At 43.6% G+C, this 15,232-nt stretch overlaps 1 protein-coding gene across 12 annotated transcripts in view; it reads right to left on the bottom strand.

The window, feature by feature from the left end:
* Positions 1-15,232, bottom strand: part of KAT6B (lysine acetyltransferase 6B) — a 222,859-nt gene that overhangs the window by 180,164 nt on the left and 27,463 nt on the right. Inside the window, exon 1 of one of the 12 annotated variants that reach the window (XM_007478432.3) lies at positions 2,962-5,847. The exons of the other annotated variants lie outside the window; for them this stretch is intronic. Coding sequence (XP_007478494.2) covers positions 2,962-2,997 — 36 coding nt within the window. The 5' untranslated portion in view covers positions 2,998-5,847. Of the gene's footprint in view, positions 1-2,961; positions 5,848-15,232 lie in introns of those variants that run through there. 12 annotated transcript variants of the gene reach the window in all.

Genomic DNA, 15,232 nt, shown 5'->3' with positions numbered 1-15,232 from the left:
TTACCCAAAAATAAGACTGCTACCCTCCTAATAATCCCAAGAACTTTAAAGTTATGAGCAAATGAACAAGTAATAATGAATATGTACTACCAAACTTTGAAAAAATCATTTTAAAGAGTGCCATGTTCCCCTAGTGGCACTCCACCCTTCCAAAAAAATCGCTAGTTTATGAGGTAAAAATAAATACCAGACATTAGAACTGTGACAAAAATAATATTTTGGTTTTCTTTGCAATGTTAAATCTAAACCAACTGCCTGAAAATGGCCTTAAACATTGATGCGTCAAGCATACAAAAGTTACAGTAATAAGAGTCTTAAAATGTGACAAATGTATATGTAGGCCACTAAAAAGAGCCTGCCAAAAATAAATAAATAAATAAGGCTTTCCTCTGCATAAGCTTTTCAATGAGAAAAGGCATATTAAAGGGATTTTAGGTCAAGTGGTTGTTTGAAAGTGTCCTTCACAAAAACCAATGCAACTCCCTACTGTGAAAGATTATTTTTTCAAATCTCTCATATTTTCTTTGTACTACTTGCTTAATTTTTTGGTTTTCTTCATCATTGACCAAAAAGGATTCAGCACAAGTCCATAATTTAGGAAACATCACACATCAAATGTAGACCAAACAGTGCTAAAGAATAATTTAAAAGTTAAAATTATAAGCCAAGAATACCATTATACAATGGCTAATAATAGTATTATATTATCTTTGGATATGCTGTTGCCCATATCAGATCTTTTCTTTTCTTTTTTAAGGTAAACCCTTACCTTCCATCTTGGAATCAATACTGTGTATTGGCTCCAAGGCAGAAGAGCGGTAAGAGCTAGGCAATAGGGGTTAAGTGACTTGTGCAGGGTCACACAGCTGGGAAGTGTCTGAGGCCAAATTTGAACCTAGGACCTCCCTTCTCTAGGCCTGACTCTCAATCTACTGAGCCACCCAGCTGCCCCCCCATATCAGATCTTTTCAAATAAACTGTAACTACATTTTTTATAAGATTGGCAAACATGAGAGGCAACATAGTATTAGAGGAGAGCGGGGCCCTTGCTCTGATATATATATATACTCAGTGACCCTAAGACAGGTCACTTTGGCTCTAGGTACTTGTTCCTTCATCTGTTAAAAAAAAAAGGTGGGGGTGGGGGGAAAGGAGACAATAAACTCTCTCCTACGTGGTTTACAGTATTATTGGAGAATCAAATTAGAAAATGAATATAAAGCACTTTGTAAATAGTGACACTTCACACAAATGTAGTCTTGCCATAAAAAAAAGTATTATTGGGGGGAGGGTGACACAGGAGAGGTGTACACATTTAATGTTTCCTAGCTACGTAAAAATACAAATTTTAGTGACATAATATAATATAATATAATATAATATAATATAATATAATATAATATAATATAATATAATGACTAACATTTACATAGTGTTTACTCTGTGTCAGCCTGAGCCCTTTACGGTTATTCTTTCATTTGATCCTCACAACAACCCTGGGAGGTAGATGCTATACTAGGAAAGATCGACCTTTAAAGAACTCTGATAATAATCCTTTTTGGGTGGATGAGAAACCCTTTTATTATGTAAATAATAATTCCTAACTGATTAAATGTTTCATTTATTATAGATTTTTGTAGGCTGAATCTTCTTAGAGAAAGACCTATTGCACTAGGTGTAGAATCCTATTAAAGTAGTGACAATGCGGACCACTGCTTCAGGCCCTTAAACACCTAAAAAGGTGTCTTGAAATAGTCTGCTCTTTAACTATATTAGATGTAACCAAATCAACAACATAATTCAAAACCATCAAATGCTCAAGTCATCTCCATTGAACTGTAAATTCAATAAGACTGAAATTGCATATTCAAAGAGCTGAATTCAAATTCACTCTCCAGGCCTACAACCACAGAGGAGTCACTTAACCCTCCACCTCATCTCAGCCAAAAGCAGTTAACTGGAGGGTGGTTTGGAGGGTCAATTCAAATAGCTTCATTATTGTGTTTGGGAAACATCGATGTCACTGAAGATCACAAGAAAAAATAAACAATTGTCCAAGAAAATAGTGGTCTTTAAGCCTCACTTGAAGGCTTAAAGACAGTCACTGTGCACAATCCACAAGGTCCCCAAAGAAAAGGATGAACCCTTCTGAGTCCACTCTGGGAGGCTGAACCAGGGCTGTCTGCGCTCTCAAATCTCCTTCATATCCAGCAGAGAAGGGGGAAAAGATGGAAACCACAGGGCAAGAGCAGGCACAGGGGAAGGAAGGGGAAGGAGGAGGCCACAACAGTTGAACTGACTGCTTCGGTCTCCTTCTTTGTCCATCTCCCACAAGATAGGGTCCTGCTTGCGGAGCCCTTAGCCTGGGCCAGGCCTGCCTCCTGCCAGAGAGCTCCACACATTCTTGTTCCCTTCTTCCCTTCTAAGGGTACACAAACAAAGCAAGGAGAGTAATGTGTCCTCCAGGCTTCCCTGGTCCCTCCTGCAGAAGCCAAGGTCTGCTTGGGCCTACTCAGGCCTAGTCCAGCCTATTTTGGACTATTCTGGCCTGGTTCAGGCAGTTCTGGCCTTCTCTGGCTTCCTTAGGTCTGGTCTAGCCCCCTCCGGCCTACTTGGGACTGCTCGAGCCTGGTCCTGTCTGCTCAGGCCTGGTCCCTCCACTAGGGCCAGGTCCAACCTGCTCAGGCCCAGTTCCTTCTGATCTGACTTAGTCTGGCCTATTTGGGCCTGATCCAGCCTCCTCTGGACTGCTTGGGCTTGCTCTGGCCTGGTCCAACCTGTTCAGGCCTAGTCTGGCCTGTTTGGGCCTACTCAGGACTGGTCCCTCCTGCTCAGGCCTGGTCTAGCTTCCACTGGCCTACTCAGGCCTGGCCCCAACTTCTCTGGCCTAGCCTGGCCTGTCTGGGCCTGGTTCAGCCTCCCCGGCCTGTTCTGGCCAGATCCTTCCTGCTCTGGCCTTACCTGGGCAGTGGCCTGGGAGGGCCCTGGCAGGTCCATCTCCTCACCACAGGCAGAGGGTCCTGTGTCTGGAAGGGGGCTGGGAATGACTGGTCTGGGCCCCTAAAGGGGACAGTTTAAAGGTCATGCCCTTCCCAGGCAGGGCTGCTCTGCTCCCAAGAGGGCGCCTCTCAGAAGGCCCCCCCAGCCCAGGCGCTGCACTGCCCCCTGGGGGCCCGGCACCCACAGCCTCCCGCCTCCCCAGTCATCCCATGAGAGGGGGAAGGAGGGACGGGCTTGAGCATGCCCAGAGCAGAGGCCCAGCCTGCCGGGGGCGGCCCAGGCTTTCTTCCCCTCCAGGTTAGCCTGTGCTCAGCAGTCACACGGATCTCCCTAAATGAGCTCCCGGGGCTCCTGGCCTCCCCCCCTTCTGCTGCAACACCATCCCTTCCCTCCCGTGTGCCACGGCCAGGGCCCCTCACGCAGGACTCCCTTTCCAGGCTCCCAGCTTTTCCTGGGACCGTCTCCGTGCTCCCCACCACCTTCTGCAAGAGGCCTGTCCCGGTCCTCCTCGCTTTCCTTCTGAGACTCCTCCCAGTTCTCCCCGTCTACATGGTTCCATGTATGTGTCTGGACCCCCCAATATACGGATGTGCACACACGCACACACACATACACAATACTGTTGTCTGCTGATCAAACACGTGTGTGTGACATGTTCTTGTTTCATCACATCCGACTCTCCACGATCCCGTGGATCTCCACCAGGTTTTCTGGGCAGACCCTGGAGGGGTTTGTCACTTCCTTCTCGGCAACAGAGGCTAAGTGACTTGCCCAGCATCATACGGCTCCTCTGTCTGAAGCCAGATCCGAACTCCAGTGTGTCTGACTGTAGGCCCGGCACTCGATCCACTGTGCCCACCTATCCCCTCCCCCCACGCGCACACATACGTGTGCATGTGTGTTTGCATGTGTATGTACACACTGCTTAAACTGGGGCTCTGTGTCTCCATGTAGATCTACAGACACACCCGGGTGGCGCTTCCTGCCTGCCCGGCACCCCGAGAGCTCCTCAGGCACAGGGACTAGTTTCGGCTTTTCTGTATCCTCCGCCCTTCCAAGCACAAGGAGGCACTTCATGACTGGGCAGAGAAAGCTTCAGCTTCTGGGGCTACCCATCTTCCCATTCTTTTCTAAACAAAGTCCCTAAGAAGGACCTAATAAGGGCTTCTCAGTTTTATTTCTTGACTTTATTAAGTCAACGTCACAAGGATGCTGAGGAAGGAAAGCCGCTCCTAGAACTTAGTAAGACTCCACGAAGACTGAAAATGGGAGGCACAAAACCGTAGGGAGGATGGCAGAATGGCTCCCTGCTCTCTCTCCGGCGGTCCCCCACCTCATCCACTCGGACAAATGACCTCCCCGGCTTCCCTTGGGTCCCAAATAAAATCCTCCCTTCCCAGGACGCCTTCCCCAGCCCCTCAATGCCAGTCTTCCTTTGGGCAGTCATTTCCTCTTTATCCTGTATACAGCTTGCATCATATAGATTAATTTGATTGTTGTTCCCCCATTTGATTGAAAGCTCCTTGAAGGCAGGGGGCCGTCTTTTGCCTTTTTCTGGCAAGAGCTTAGCTGTAGCTTTAGCTAGAGTTCAGCCCAGAAAAGAGACTTAATAAGTGTGGACTGATTAGGCTCATCCTTTCAAGTCACAGAAGGGAGTCTAGGATGACCTTTTCTAGCTTTGTTCCCAACACCAAGCCTTGATGGAGTACAATTTCCTAGAAACATTTAAGATGAGTGAAAATGGTCCCACTATCAATCAATCACAAAGGATGTTATTAGAACTAAATTCAAAGAACTATTTTAAAAGAATGAAACAGAACTCCCTCCCAACAATCAAATTGTATTTTAAATTTGAAATAGCTTAATAGTTTGAAATAGAAAAATTCCCTTAAGAAGGAAATGAATACCTAGATATGTAAAATAATGTTATGAGTAGAGGCAGAAGCATGACTAAATGATCTTGGTTCTTTCATCTCAAAAAAGGAACCTCAAGATCTATTAATTATTGATTTGCTTTAGAGAGTGTTTATGAAGACAAAAAGTTAAAAGGATGGCAGTTTGTAATATTTAAAAGTGTTAAGAGTAAAAAGTTTCATGAGTTCAGGGACCACAATTTAATTATCTAAGTAGCTCTTCCAAGGCCTAGTTCAGGGCTTTGCAAAAAGATGCTTTTAAAAGGACTGAATTCAATTCGACAATCATTTATTAATGTGGTGGGAGTACAATGCCAGGTCCCTGCCTTACAAAGGCTAGTTTTTCCTTAAAAGGCATTGCACCCAGCTCTGAGACTTAATTGGCTCAAGGAACTAAATGCCATTGGCATGGCACCCTGATGCACTAGGATGGAGAGCCAGGGCCAAAGAAGTCGTGGCTCCTTCCTTAGCATTGTAAGGAAGTCCGTCTAATTTCCTTCTAGTCTAGATCCTGTAGAAGCAGGACAGGCTGGATTGAGCCTGGACCAGAAAGGCTTTGCTGAAATAAAAGAAGGCCAAAGCAGAGGAGGGTGAGCCCTGCATGGCCTGTCCAGTGCTCTGTTTGGGCCCTTACTTACCATGATGTTTTTGCCACAGGGGGATTTGAGGGTAAAATGAGAATTCACTAAGCAGAGAGAGATGGGCATGTGTTCGGTGTCTAAGAATTACACCCAGAACAAGCTACGTGTGTGAATTGTCATTGGTTGAATCTGCACAATTTTTATACAAGTTGAGAGAGATTTCCAGGACCATCAGGCACTGCCTTCCACCTCTTACCCCTCTGACTGAGAATCTTGATATTATCTATGAACTGTGAGACTGTTTGGGCCTTCTACGTGGCTCTGGGAGGCCACTGGAAACTGCTACACGGACTTCTGCTGGGGAGGACAATGCCTGATCCTTCCCCAGGAATCCACTTTTGTGGGACGGGGATAGGGACAAATGTGCCGAATGTAGCCTCGTTAAGAACGGGCTGCATCTCTCTCCCTCTAGGGCTTCTATGGATGGGTGAGGGGCCCCTGCACAAGGCAAGCCTGCAGCAAACAGGAGGCCTGTCTGGTCATCTCTTTTGCTTTGTCTCTTTACTGGAGGACAGAGGAGAGCTGCGGGGCTGCACTCTTCTAGCTTCAGCAACAATCCTGTGACTTCGAGACGTCAAGAGCTCCTGGTTCCTTCAGCCAGGGACGACCAGACCGCAGGAGGACTTTCCTGTATCAGAGGGAAAAAACCTACCTCTACGAAGAGGGACTCATGATCTGACCTCAGATCATGCTGGGTGGCTGCTCCTGACCTCCTCCATGTGGCAGAGAGGCAGGAAATGGGGGCCTGGCTCCAGCACGCCTAGCGGGGAGCACAGGCCCACAGGCAGCCCTCAGCATGGGGACCTGAGCGTAAAGAAGCGGGCAGAACTCAGGGCCCAACAGAGGCAGCACCCACCTCTATAGGGAGACTGGCTCGAGCAATAGTGGGTACGTGGGCAGCAAGCAATGGAATGGGAAACAGAGGCAGCGGACAGCAGGGGGCAGTGGCAATGGCCCCGGTAGAATAGGCACTGCTATGGGCAACTGCAAAGGCAGGCCTGGTCTAGTGTCTTGTTCCAGCAAGCCTGGGGCCTCGCCACACTGCCTAGCACACTCCCCAGGCACGTTGGACAGTTCCTTCCCAGAGCCTGTTTGCAGGGTCAGGAAGCTGGACGGGGGAGGGCACTGTCTCCCAGGAGAGGCCATTAGGCAAAGATTTAGTTTCCCCTCCTCCTCACCCATGGGGCTCCTACAGAGAAGGAGGTCTTGGCTGTGGAGCTGAGGAACAGTGCAGGGAAGGAGGAAGATACAGAGTGACTCTTGGTATCAACTGAGCCTGGCAGAGGCTGCATGCCTCTGAGAGAGTGATGACAGGGCCCCAGGAGTCACAGGAACATCAAGGGCAAATCAGAGGCAGGAAAGCTGTGTAACCTTGCTGAATATCCTTCCTTTTGTGTTAACTCTTAGATGTTCTGTGTCTTATTTTGTTCCCATCTAGATCCTATATGGAGGGAGGGAAGGACGAGGAAGGGAAGAGGGATAAAGGCATTCAATAAATATTTGCTAGCCATATTTGATCCCAATAGTATTCTTTGTGACTTCTGTGTTTCAGCTGTTCAGCTTATAACTCAGGGTCCTAACCCTGGTGCCCTCCTTCTCTTCCCTCCCCACGTAGCCAAGTCATCTGTCCTCCTTCTATCTTTCATTCTTAGTTCTCCTCTCGATTCATCCTGCCACCACATTAGAAGAACCTAGCCCAAACGATTGCAAAAGCCTTCTAAGTAGTGTTTCCACTTATATTTAATATTTTTCTCTTCCTGAAAAAACATACTTCTCACTGTCATGTTAAGTACCATATTCAAAGACATGATTCTCTTTGTCATACGGTATTGCCCCTCTACTAAAAAGCCTTCAGGGACTGCCTATGAAATAGTCTGAACTCGAATCTTGGCCAAATAAGGCTCTCGCTACAGCTTAGCTCCCACTTAAATTTTGGTTGTGTCTTTCACAACTCTTCTTCACACATCCCTCACAATCCCATCTCTAGGCCTTTATTTCCTAGAATTTCTTCCTCCCTCATCGCCATCTGTTGAAACTTACCCATCCTTCAAGACCCCACTCAAATGGCTTCAAAATCTTCCTTAGTCATTCCAAGATGAAAGTGATCTTTCTCTCCTCCATGTTTTTACTCTCTCGTTCACATGTGCTCTACTTTGCACTGTGGCTTTCAGGGTGTAGGGACCTGGCGAGCTGAAGGAGCAAGGCACCCTGATGGAGAGGCAGGAAGTGGTGTGCACCTGGCCAATCACACACACCTTGACCACCATCTCCCTATAGACTCCAATGGAGGAAATGGAGGACCCTGAACCCAGGAACCTTGAGAACAGCAGTTTCTCCCAGTCCCCACAGCCATTCACAGGATCACAGATTTGGAGTTGAAAGGAGTTCTAAAGATCATCTAGCCCAAACGTATCATTTGACAGATGAAGATGCTGAGACCCAGAGAAGGTAGAGCCTTATCAAAGGTGTCACAAGTAGGAAGCCATAAAGCCAGACTCTGGTTCACTGACTCCATGTCCACCTCTCTGAGTTATCTATGTCATGTACACCCATAAGGGTGACATCTTTTAGTCAGCGTCAGGAAAGACTCAAGTCCAAATCCAAATCCAGGCACTTACTTGCTATGGGGAACCTGAGAAAGTAACTTAATTTTTACCTGACTCAGTTTATTCATCTATTAAATGGAGATACCAATGGCACCTATCTCCCAGAGTTACTGAGAAGATCAAATTAGATAATATTTATAAAGTATTATTCTTTATAATTCAGTTCAGTTATTTCAGTCATGTTTGAATCTTTGTGACCTCATAAGGGATTTCCTTGGCAAAGATCCTAGAGTTGGTTTGCTATTTCCTTTTCCAGCTCATTTGACATGATAAGGAAACAGAGGCAAATAGGGTGAAGTGACTTGACCAGAGTCACATAGCTAGTAAGTATCTGAGGCTGGATTTGAATTTAGAAAGCATCTTCCTGATTCCAAGCCCAGTGCTCTATCCAGTCACGCCTAGCTATTATTATTCTATCCTTCTATTCCCCAGTTTAAAGAACAGATAATTAAGCAATGTCTATAGTTAATTAATACAAAAGAAATCATCAATGTTTCCAGAACTTTTTTCCTCTTGTTGCAAATCACAAAACTGAATGGAAAATAGGTCATCATGAAGACTTTCAAGAAAGGGCCCCAAAATAGCTATATTATATACAAGATCATTTACGAAGCCTTTTCCCCCACAAGATGTACAAAAGTATAGTCCATCAAATACAAAACTGAACTAACAATTGTTTTTCTCTAGTCATTTCTTAAAATTTCTTTTTTTTTTTTAACCCTTACCTTCCATCTTGGAATCAATACTGTGTATTGGTTCCAAGGCAGAATAGTGGTAAGGACTAGGCAATGGGGGTCAAGTGACTTGCCCAGGGTCACACAACTGGGAAGTGTCTGAGGTCAGATTTGAACCCAGGACCTCCTATCTCAGGGTCTGACTCTCATTCCACTGAGCTACCCAGCTGCCCCCTTAAAATTTCTTTCTCTTTAACCCTTACCTTCCGTCTTGCAGTCAATACTGTATATTGGCTCCAAGGCAGAAGAGTGGTAAGGGCTAGGCAATGGGGGTCAAGTGACTTGCCCAGGGTCACACAACTGGGAAGTGTCTGAGGTCAGATTTGAACCCAGGACCTCCCATCTCTAGGCCTGGCTCTCAATCCACTGAACCACTCGGCTGCCCCTAAAATTTCTTTTTTAATGAAGCTACTAGAAGCAAGAAAAAGTAAATAAGTTGCACCTGATCAACATTCCCACAATTCTCTGAAGGCTAACAATCATAAGCTAGTAAAAGTTAGTGCCAACTAATCTATCATACTAAATTGCAATTATTCTTATTACATAATTATCTCATAATAAAAAGATGATTTTATAAATTGATGTATGTCCTTTGTTAGGATGTAGCTGATAGCAGTGATGTGATATTTCAAAAGCCAGTAAAAAAATGAAATAAATTGGATTTTATAAGAGGCTAGAGCTCATTAGATCAAACCATTTTTATCAGCTCTAAAAAGCACATTAATAGGCTTTAATAAGCAACAGTTGTTCTATAACAGTTGGAACAGTAACTGTTTCCAAGGCATTCTCATTAATTGCAATTATTGTAGAAGGTTTTGCTAAAACATTATGCAATGAAGGCTAATAAAGAAATCCAAAGCTATTAATTCGCATTAGTGAAATCTGACCTAATATTTATTTACTAAATTTTTATGGGTTTTTTTTTCTGAATTCTAATAGGAAGTTATAAAAATTCAAAATATCTGCCTTCACTATGTTTTTCTTTTTTAAACAATTCAGTTCATTTTTTTTTAGTTCTCTAACAAAGGATTCTAAGAGTTATAACATCCTTCCTGACAGCAGACTCTAAATCTCATCAAGAACCTTATTTTCATATACTTTGTGAACATTCAAATGAAAGACCCTTCTCTAACACTTCAATTATCTTTCTCAAAATGAGCTTGATTGTTCAAAAGGCAAAAGAAAAAAGAAGCAATAAGAATCCAAAGTAGAAGGCTGCATTTTAAAAAATGCTTTATATAAAAATATTTTGATAAGGGTTTTTTGAATTGTTAAATATTTAAGTTATTGTTTTTTCACATTAAAAAGCAGGGTGGGCATTATTCCTAACCCTTTCAGTCATATGTAAACATCTTCTTAAGTTAAGCAAGGTCAAGGGGTATTCGGGCAAATGTTTTACAACTGGGTCTCAAAATAAAAGTACTAAGATCACTTTTAAATGTAATTAGCAACACTAACATTTTCTCTATTGCTTTCTCAAATTTAAACAGCAAAACAATAAATCAAAATTAGATTTTCTAGTATTTGCTGATTTCCAAAATACACTGAAAATTTAATAAATCAGAGCCAATAAGAATTGGTCCCAGCATATCCCTGAGCAAGGCTATTTATCAAAAATGAGGCTAGAAGGGGCAGCTGGGAAGCTCAGTGGATTGAGAGCCAGGCCTAGAGATGGGAGGTCCTGGGTTCAAATCAGTCCCAAGACACTTCCCAACTGTGTGACCCTGGGCAAATCACTTAACCCCCATTGCCTAGCTCTTACCACTCTTCTGCCTTGGAACCAATACACACTATTGATTCCAAGATGGAAGGTAAGAGTTTTATAAAAAAATAAATTTAAAAAATGAGCCTAGAGTGGCCAAAGCCTACTAAGGGCTAAAGATATTTTTTCTTAATACTTTGAGCCTTTAGTTTTTTTTAATCCTTACCTTCCATCTTAGAATCAATACGGTGTATTGGTTCCAAGGCAGAAGAGCAGTAAGGCAATGGTGGTTAAATGACTTTCTCAGGGTCCCATAATTAGGAAGTATCTGCGGCCAAATTTGGACCAAGGACCAGCTCTCTATCCACTAAGCAATCTGGCTTCCCCTCCCACTCAATTTTAAAATGGGGGAATGGAATATGTGACTGAGCTAACCACTGGGTAAGAGAAAGGTGAAGTAAATGGCAGATAGAATATCTGAACTAGCCTTGCCAAAAGCAAATGTGGGTCCAGCATTTGCAAATGCTTCTTAAAAACTTCTAAACTGTCTCTTCCACTTGTTGTTTCTCCCTTTCCCAAGTAAGAATAGAGATGGTTCCTTCTGTTCTTTGTTCCCCAGCCCAACAAGGCCAATCAGAGTTCACTGATTATTGGTTCTGATGCCTCTTGCTAAAATGTCTAGAGCTACTGTAATAACACATAAAGTTGTCTCACTAACTTCATTTCACCATAATATCATTAATTTTTAAAAAATCAGCCTTCTGCAATAAGGAGCTGTCCACCTGACTCTCCTACCCACTGGCTTTGCTGACCCTGTGATCCTGGACAAAATAACCACCTCTGGGATACTGCTGATCCCAGGAACATTTGATATCAATCAAATCACAGACCCAGCCGAGCCATGAATAACTGTCATCTATTGAGCAGGATGTTTTCAGAAAGAGCTAGAAAGACCTACATGAACTGATGCAGAGTGAAATAAACAGAACCAAGAGAACATTATACACGGTAACAGCAATATTGTACAATGATTGACTGTGAAAGACTTAGCTGCTCCCAGCAATATAATGATCTGGGACAATTTGGAAGGACTTAGGACAAAGAATGCTATCTACCTCCAGAGAACTGTTGGAATTGAAATGCAGATCAGAACATACTACTTTTTCACTTTACTTTGTGTTTTTATTTGGGGCTTTTAGTTCCATATGAATATTCTCTTATAACAATGTCCAATATGGAAATAAGTTTTGCCTGATAATACATGTATAACCCAGAACAAATTGTTTGCCATCTCCAGGAAAGAAAAATTATCATTTTTTGATCATTTTTTTGATAACCCAGAAAAAAAATATCATTTCAGAAAACGCATGTTGAAAATTGTTATTATATGTAATTGGGGAAATAAAATATAAAAAAAGAAAGAAAAAGAAAAAAATTGTCATCTGTACACAGACAACTTCCAAATCGACAGTTACAGCTGTCTCTTTCTCCTTAAACTATAACTATACACCTCCAACTATTTCCAGGACACTACAAGCTGGATGTCCTGTCAGCACCTCAAATATATCATGTCCAAAACACTACTCATCTTCCTTCCCTCAACCACCTCTCTTCTGATTTCCCCTCGATCGAGGGCACCCTCAGCCCTCAATATCCAACCAGTCTGAAAGCCTGCCCGAGTTATTCTAGTCTCCTCGCTCTTCTCCACTCATCCATTAAGTTGATAAATCTTGTTTCTACGACCATGACTCCCCTCCTATCGGTCCACTTCCTTCACCAGTCACTAACCTTGTTTGAGTCCTCACAACCACTGACCTCGACTGCTCCATTGGCTTCGGAATTGGGAAGAGGTCGAGTCTCCCTCCACACAAATGCCAAAGTCTTTTTTCCTAAAGCACAGGGCTGGTCATGCCACTCCCCTGACTGAACAGGATCACAGATAAACTCTGTTAAAGACCTTCACAACCTAACAGCAAGAGAGGGAGGGAATGAGAAAGACATGTTGTCCTCCCATCCCCTCGGTAGCATGCCTTAAGGGTAGGAGCTATTTCACTGTCTTTGTACTCAGAGCCTGAGAAACAAATGCTTGTGAATTAATTAAGACTTTAAGTTGTGGAACTGCTGCTGCTGTGCACTAATGTTCCTCCCCTTCCTGGAATGCTCTTACACTAATGAAATCACAGGTCTAAACTAAACCTCTTCCTGCCCCAAATACTGGAAACCATACACACAAAAAGACCCAAACTTCACCCTGCCAGCCTGACTGGGCACTAATCCAGAATGGGCCATCCTCTGCCAAGCCCCTCAAAGGTGTCCTTCCCAAGGGTTCGCTCATCTGCTCTGTCCTATCCAGGATGATAAGGGCACCACACAGAGTTTAAGCATTCTAGACTTTTCTCAGTTTAGTCCTAAGACCTTCTCAATGTCTCCTTCTTTCCCTGCCTAGGGCAACCCCAGCCCTATACCCCTGAGTCTTAGCCTACTACTTGTCCTTGACCCTATTCAGCTCTAGAATCCTCTACCTGGGTTCCATTGATTAACAAGCCTTCACACTCTACCCTGCTTCCTGTGCCTTGCAAAGCCCAACTCTGCTCTGGCCAACAGCATCCTTGCCCCAGCTCTGCTCAGATTATCCCTCCACCTTTCCCAGGGTTTCCATGTATGGATGGCTTCCCACTTCCTCCATTCAACTCAGGCTTGCCTGAAAAGAGCCAGAGCTACAGCCCAAACTCTCTCCTGGCTCCTTCCCCTCATTCCTCATTCTTCTGCCACTCCACCCATGTACCATTCCTCATAATACTTCCTGACAATATACTCCTCTAAAACCCAACTCCAGTGCTTCACTGTGCCATGGAGGTTGACATGGGTGGGTTCTTGAAGGTTATGCAAAAGGGGTCTCTGCTTGAATAAGCTCACTAAGATGGAAGGGCTTGGAGAAAGGGCTGAGCAACAGAACATAATATCCGTTCAAGGAACAACCTCACCAAGCTTAAAAAGGTTTACCACCAGGATGGCCAAAAGGGAATGGATATTTCAGTCATGGCAACTCTCAAAGAACATCTATTAAATTGTAGAGGAGGCTCTCACATGGAAATAGCAATATTCTTTAAGAATTTTAAGTACCCTGCATTTACTGCCCCCTGGAATGTCATTTCATCTAAAGCTGTGTTTTCTTGGAGCCAAATGACAAAGTTAGACTTTGTATTACCAAAGCCATTTTGGGTCCCTAGAGTTAGTGAAGAAGGAAGTCACTTTCAGGGCAAGAGGTGGTCTGGGAACAGCTACAGCTGAAAGATTCCTTTCTGTACTTACCTGAAATAATTTCAAGAAGTCAGAAACAGAACCAGAGCCCAAGTCTCATGATTCCTGGGTTAGTGTTGTCCCTACTCACACACTTTTCTTTTTCTGAGAGAAAGAATTCTAAAGAACTAAAAACCTTTATTAGAGTGACCAAAAAAACAAAACTAAAAAATAATCTCTGTGTCCTCTGTTCCTGTGCTATTGTCTTCCTATTTGAATACCACTGCAAAGCAGGTCAGGGAAATTTTCATGAAGTCAGCTCGCTGGATAGCAGGTCCCAGCTCTGTAACCCCTGGGACCAAGCACCCTCATCTTCACCTCAGTCATCTTCTACTCTGTGAACACTGATTCCTCTTCGCACCCACTTTCCACCTCTTGTTCTAAGAACTGTAATCAAATCAACACTACCATCCCTTTGGAAAGTGCTTATCAACTGGTTTAAACTACTGTTCCATTTACCATCTTTGTGACTTCCTAGATAATAACTGCCTTTCCTGGACACAGCTCCCTGTACTCTATGTGCTGTCTGCCATTAGAATGTAAAGCCCTTTGATGGCAAAGATCGTCTCATTTGTATTTGCATCCTCAATGCTCAGCAGAGGGCTTGGCACATAGTAAATCCTTAATAAATATTTTTCATTCTTTGATTCAAGTTACCATTACTTTAGAAAAGATACTGGTTACTTCAAAGGCCTGATTGCCTTCTGCAGAAATTTAATCTCACCACACTCCCCTTCAAAGACTAAATTTCTCCCCATTGGAGTCCTTGACTTCCCAGGAATGCACACTCTTAGAAAATATTAGGACATAGGGGGCAGCTGGGTGGCTCAGTGGATTGAGAGTCAGGCCTAGAGATGGGAGGTCCTAGGTTCAAATCTGACCTCAGACACTTCCCAGCTGTGTAACTCTGGGCAAGTCACTTGACCCCCATTGCCTAGCCCTTACCACTCTTCTGCCTTGGAGCCAATTCACAGTATTGATTCCAAGATGGAAGGTAAGGGTTTAAAAAAAAAAAGAAAATACTAGGACATAAAAAACTTTTCAGAAGAAAAGGATCCTTATCTTGTTGACTAAAGCAGAGTAGTAACCAATGTGTTTGTGATTTTTTTCCCCCTTTCCCTTCCCTACAAAAGCCCAAAGTGGCAAGGATTTCTATGGATTCTAGCAGTAATACTAAGTTGACTTAAGGAGCTATACTTGGGCTTTGATCCTAGAATGGAAGTTCCAGTTTCCTGATCTGAAAATGTGATGGCTAGTCATTCCTTTCTCTAGACATGTACTACATAGGAGATCATCTCATTTCTTCTGCCCCAAGCCCCTGTTTCTCTCATTTCAT

The sequence above is a fragment of the Monodelphis domestica genome, chromosome 1 (assembly GCF_027887165.1).
Source record: "Monodelphis domestica isolate mMonDom1 chromosome 1, mMonDom1.pri, whole genome shotgun sequence".
Lineage (NCBI taxonomy): Eukaryota > Metazoa > Chordata > Mammalia > Didelphimorphia > Didelphidae > Monodelphis > Monodelphis domestica.
Note: the sequence above shows the minus strand (reverse complement) of the source record. Positions and strands in the feature narration are given on the sequence as shown.